This window comes from Hevea brasiliensis, chromosome 6 (genome assembly GCF_030052815.1).
Source record: "Hevea brasiliensis isolate MT/VB/25A 57/8 chromosome 6, ASM3005281v1, whole genome shotgun sequence".
Lineage (NCBI taxonomy): Eukaryota > Viridiplantae > Streptophyta > Magnoliopsida > Malpighiales > Euphorbiaceae > Hevea > Hevea brasiliensis.
Window position 1 is genome coordinate 6964496 of NC_079498.1, and position 6244 is coordinate 6970739.

At 25.8% G+C, this 6244-nt stretch overlaps 1 protein-coding gene across 1 annotated transcript; it reads left to right on the forward strand.

Moving 5' to 3' along the window:
- The first annotated feature begins 3517 nt into the window (after positions 1-3517).
- On the forward strand, positions 3518-4655 carry LOC110661530 (endochitinase PR4). Its single transcript, XM_021820188.2, has 2 exons — positions 3518-4007; positions 4104-4655. Exons 1-2 carry the CDS (start codon positions 3575-3577, stop codon positions 4508-4510), a joined length of 840 nt encoding a protein of 279 aa, XP_021675880.2. The 5' UTR covers positions 3518-3574; the 3' UTR covers positions 4511-4655.
- Positions 4656-6244: the final 1589 nt, after the last annotated feature.

Genomic DNA, 6244 nt, shown 5'->3' on the forward strand with positions numbered 1-6244 from the left:
AATGTTTTTCTTATTTCCAGTTAATCCATATAATTAATTCATCAAAATATCAAGGATTAATTTTTAAAAATATTACTATTATTCTCATTTTAATAACTATAATATCCAATAATATATATATTTTGAATAAATTAAATTCTTTTTAAGAACTTTTTAACAAAATGTTTAAACTATTTAGAAGTTAATTTTAAATAATTTTATAAAATAAATAATTAATTATTTTTAAATAATTTATAAATTAATAAAAATATATTTTAAATTAAAAATTAAAAGTATATAGTTTGAGTCAAAAACCATCTTATTAATAAATATGGATATTAGAATAAATAAATAAATAATCAGAATGATATTGAATAAATTATTTTATATTTATCAATTAAAATTATATAAAATATAATTCTTCACCATTTTATCATGAAATTATTCTCTAATATAAATATATTTTGTTTTTTAAAAAAAAATGAGTTAGAAAATAGTGAAGAATTATATTTTATATTTTTAGAATAAATTATAAGTTAATTGATCCAATAGCTAAAGGCATTTCACTTGCTTAGTGCATGTGAGATTTGCATCCCTCTCTGTTCTTTATAAAAAAAATCTTTAATATATTTTAATAAAATGATCATTCCATCTAAATTGACTTATGACCAAAATACCCTTACTACATTACTAATTTAAATTAATTATTTTCCTCAATTTTTTATAATATTTTCATCATTTATTTTCTAATTAACAGTCAATTTGGAGTTTGAGCATAATAATCATTTTATTAATGGAATAAATTTTCCAAAATTAAATTATTTTTTATTAAAATATAAAAATTGACCTAATTTTTTTTATGTATTTCAAATTTATAATTTATTATATTTTCTAATTTAGCTCAAATTTCAATAATTATTTTATTTAATAATATTTAAATATTAATTAATCTGATAATAAGCTTTATTAACGGTCAGTTGATTAATTATATTTTTTTTCAAAAATTATATTGTACTTACATTATAATATTTATGAATGAATTATTAATTTTTTTAAAAAAATTAATTATATTTTTTTTCTTATCAAAGATTGTGCTCTATATATTTATATTATGATAAAACTATCATTTTTTTAAAAAAATAATTAATTATAAATTAAAAGAAAACTTTAAAATATATCGTCAACAGTCGGGTGCAGTGGTAAAACTCATTACGCTTTTACTTTTAGGAGAATAACTCAATTTTGATTTTTAGAGAATGTACTATTAAAAGAAATAATCATAAATTTTAAAAAAATTAATATTTTATAGATATAATGAATACTCTAATTTAAAAAAAAAATAAAAAACTCAAATATCAAACAGAATAAATTAGTCAAAGTTGACATAATTAAAATTATGAATACTGCATTTGATGAATGCGGAATCTTCTGTGGATAAGTGAATTGAATTGGTAAACGCTTGGACCGCAAGACAATGGTACATGTGAATCACCCCATTTAAGCTTTAGTTGACTTAATAATTTTAATATTCAAATTATATTTATCTCTAATTTAATTAAAATTTATTATAAATTATTTATACATTTCTTCAATTTAATTGTTATTATTTGAAGATTATTTAAATTTATTTAGTTACATAATTTATATAAAAATTTTAATTTTTATTTTAAAATATGATATTCCAAAATTGATATATATATAAAATTATTTATTTAGGTCCAATGAATAAAACTTGAATCAAAATTAGAACCTGTCATGATATTAACACAAAATCAAACCTAGCCATTACCAACCCAAATCCATGCTATTAATTAAATTGGTCCTCTTAAGATTGGATATGACCAGATATTCAAAATATTCAGTCCATTATTATTCCTAATTTATGCTTTAATTATAAAGTTGGACCATAAATTTTACATTGTTTTTTATTTTTTATTTTTTTTTATAAATCCCTTAATCTCAATGTAAAAGAATTTGCCTTTCTTATATAAATCTCTTAATTTAAATTCCATTGAGAGTTACATATTAGCGAATTTAGGCTCTTATTTGTTTCATGAAAAATACTTTTTGTATTTTTTAACGTTTAAAATATCTAATTAAGAAAATGAGTCAATAAAAAATATTTTTTAATAAAAAGAAAATTAAATCATTTTTTTAAATTATTTTTTATTTTATAAATTTTGATAATAATATTTTTATATATATATATGATATAAATATTTAATATTGCAACTGAATAATGAAAAATATTTTATAAAAAATATTTTTTATATGTAAATTATTTTTTTACAAAACAAATGAAATCTTAGAGTGAGAGCAACTATTTCTACTTTTCCTCTAAATATTCATATTTTATTTTTATAAAATAAAAATTATTTTACATACATTTTTTTTAAATCATTGTTCATACGAAATTGTTTAGACACACCCATAAAAATTAATCACATTCTTAATTACCTCATCAAATAATTAAGTTTTTTTAATACATATATTATAAGTGTTTATGTTGTCCTCACTAACCAATTTTTATAAATTTCAAATCCTCACACTCATTCCTATGAATTGATTTCATTATTTATATTATTTTTTATGAGTTGATTTCATTAGTTTGTTATTACTAAATTAAGAGATGAATATTTTATGTGTGAAGCAGAATATTGACTCATTGTAACACAAATTTAGAGAAGGGGGAAAAAAAAAAAAGGGTCCACCTTTGGCAGAGTTGACGAAGGACTTCAAGTAAATAGTTAAAGGCAGACACAGAATTAAATATGGGAAGAATGGTACAATTATTAGAATTAATAAAAATTTGAAATTATATTTTTATTAAATAATAATCAATATATATTATTTTTTTTATAAATTATATATTTATTAATTTTAAACAGTATTTGTTTAGCCATCATATAAGAAATTAATTTTTAGAGAATTTATTTAGGGTTTGAGAGTTAAAAAATTAAAAGTATCCTAAAGTAAATTTAAGTTTTAAGTATGTAGAGATATTTTTCAATTAATTAATGTTTTAAAATAATATTTGTAATAATTATTATAAATAATAACTAAAAAATTTGAATCTATAAATATAAAATAAATAGAGATAAATGTTTATGCCAAAAAAATAGGTTATTTATAATTCATAATTAATGGTAAATTAACTTTAAATATTAAATTTGATAAAATTATTATTCTTAAATTTGAAGAAATTTTAATTGGCAAATTAATAAAAAAAATAATAACTACAATTAAAATTTTTATTAATTTAAATAAATATAAAATTATTAAAGCTTTATATCTATTTTTTTTTAATAAAAAGGGGCCAATTTTTATTTTTTATTTTTATTTTTATTTTATTTATTTATTTATTTTTTAAATGGGGACCAGGGCTCTCAGCTATGATGTCGGTGCCCCCCGTAGACAACCTAGTCTACGCGTACATTTTCTGTAGCCTTCAGCCATGAATCTGTGTATTCAAACTGAATTTTTCCTACTTCTATACTTTTTAACATTTTCTATGATAATAGCATTATAAATATCTCACTCTCAATCTCCTTTGCCCATCCCAATTTTCTCTCGATAACCTGCTCTAAAAAAATTAATGGCGCCTCTCAAGATGAGAAGAAATCTTCTAACCATCATTGTAGCCATTTGTCTGGCTGCAGGAGCCATGCCCAAAACTGTAGTTGCTCAGAATTGTGGCTGTGCAGCCAATCTGTGCTGCAGTCAATACGGCTACTGTGGCACCGGTGACCCTTACTGCGGCCAAGGATGCAAAGAGGGTCCTTGCTATTCTACGCCTACGCCCACCACGCCATCCAGCAGTGTTTCGGTGGCTGATGTTGTTACTCCCGATTTCTTTAACGGGATAATCAATCAAGCCGCCGGGAACTGTGCCGGCAAGAACTTCTATAGCCGCGATACATTTCTCAATGCTCTCAATTCATATTCTGATTTTGGCAAGATCGGCTCCGACGATGATTCCAAGCGCGAGATTGCTGCTTTTTTTGCTCATGTTACGCATGAAACAGGACGTAAGAACTATTTTTCAGCAACATTAATTATATTTTACGTATTAACACTCATTTCAATAATGAACTTAAAAGAAATTAAACATTCTGTTTTTGCAGACTTCTGCTACATCGAGGAGATAGATGGAGCCTCCAAGGACTACTGCGACGAAACAAACACGCAGTACCCATGTGTTGCAGGCAAGAACTACTTTGGCCGAGGACCTCTTCAACTGACATGGAACTATAACTATGGACCAGCTGGGCAGAGCAATAACTTTGATGGGTTAAACGCTCCTGAAACTGTAGCCAATGACCCAGTTGTGTCATTTAAGACTGCTCTCTGGTTTTGGATGAACAATGTTCGCCCTGTTGTAACGCAGGGCTTTGGTGCGACTATTAGAGCCATTAACGGTGCAATTGAATGTAATGGTGGAAATTCCGTTGCTGTTCAGGCTCGTATTGGGTATTACACAGATTATTGTAACCAGTTTGGTGTTTCACCTGGAGATAATCTTAGTTGTTAGGTAGGTTACCTTATCGGACTTGATTATATTTTAAATAATAAATGATGTACTATTGCAGTAATTAATCCGACTACGCGTCGGAGTTGATGTATTATTTGCAAAGAATAAAATAATAAAGTGGGATTGCATGTTTTTGTTGTTTTTATGCTTAATTGCTTAAAAAAAATAATAAATATGTAAACAAGTCTGGTGTAATGGTGAACGTACACTACATTTTTGATATGTAGAGTCGACAGTTTAGAGAAGAACTTACTTTACACATTGAGCGCTGAATGATATTAATTTTCCATCAACCGTAAAATAATCAATATCACATTCTTATGCAAGTCAAGGGCCGTGGAAGCTATTTTATGAGTTAAAATCAGTCCTTAATTTATCAACTGTCCTTCCTAAGATTTCTTTTGTTCATAGTCTTTGTGAAGCGAATACTATAGTAGATTATTTGGCAAAGTCTGGTGTACATCGCCTAGATGATTTCATTGTTGTTTTATAATTTTGGTCTGTTGCTCGTGGGTTGTGCTGAGCTGTTAGTGTATTCTCCATGTTGTGTTGAGCTAATGTGGTTTCTTGACATCCAGGGATTCTGCGGTTCTTTTGATTTTGTTGTTTGTGTTTGATTTCTCGCCAACAAGAGCTTACACAAATTATCCCCCAAGGCTAGTCCAACCTGTCCTTTTTGACACAGATGCATCTGTGATCATTTTAATAACAGACGTTGAAGGGGGCTGCCAATATGGCACTCTGTACATGTGAAGTTTGTTGAACAGGCCTTTCATCGACATGACCATTCATTTGCTCTTGCAACACCATAGCCAAACGACAAATTTAAAGAGGTTCTTTGCTAGAATTATCAAACACCAACAGCTTCCATAAATTCAGTTCTGCCAAACTTCACAGTTCTTTGCTTGAGGTTCTTGGCTTTGGCTCATGGAATGAGTTCAAGTATTTCATAAATTCAGTTCTGCCAAACTAAGCATAAATTTTTGGCTCACTTATTATTATTGTTATTATTTTTGTTCCATTTGTCTAGAATTTCAAGCACTGGCAAGCATCTGTGCCCCATGAACTTATTAAATTAAACGAAATCAGTACTACTAATTTCAAAGTTCTTATATAATATAGTATTATTTGTAGAAATTAATAGTTCATATCACTTTTATGAAAGTAATATTCTTCTTTTTTTCCTTGAAGTTTCAAATCGAATTTCATATATACCTGAATTTTTTTTTGTTCATCTAAATAGTTCAATAATCTTTGTAACTCAGGAGGTGTCATTCAATATATGATTAATTATGTGGACATGGTGATGTAGTACAGGACTATGATTTGGTTTTTAATTTTGAAATTAAGATCTTTGATTCGGATTTTCTAGTTCAATTTTTATTCGGAAGTTTAAGTTTTTATTATTTAGAAATTATTATTATTATTATTATTATTATTATTATTATTATTATTATTTAAAAAGTTACAGTATGTTTCCTAGTTAGTGTTGGTAGCATTAGTCTATAATTTAGGTATTTTCTAGAGAGTTATTATTTTTGACATTTGAGAAATTAATAGAATTTTGAGAGCTGTTTTTCTTTTGACATCACATTTTTTTTTTAAAAGAATAAAATGGTAAGATTAACCTTTTGTTGTTTTCTATGCATCTTGTCTGTTGCATGGGCCATTGATTGGCTAAATATGTGCTTTGTATTATGAAATTGAAAATGAGCTGAGAGAAAATTGACGAGC

Coding starts and splice junctions, on each gene's coding strand:
- LOC110661530 (XM_021820188.2), top strand. CDS start 3,575: ATGGCGCCTCTCAAGATGAGAAGAAATCTTCTAACCATCATTGTAGCC. Junction 4,008..4,103: donor TGTTACGCATGAAACAGGAC/GTAAGAACTATT, acceptor CTGTTTTTGCAG/ACTTCTGCTACATCGAGGAG.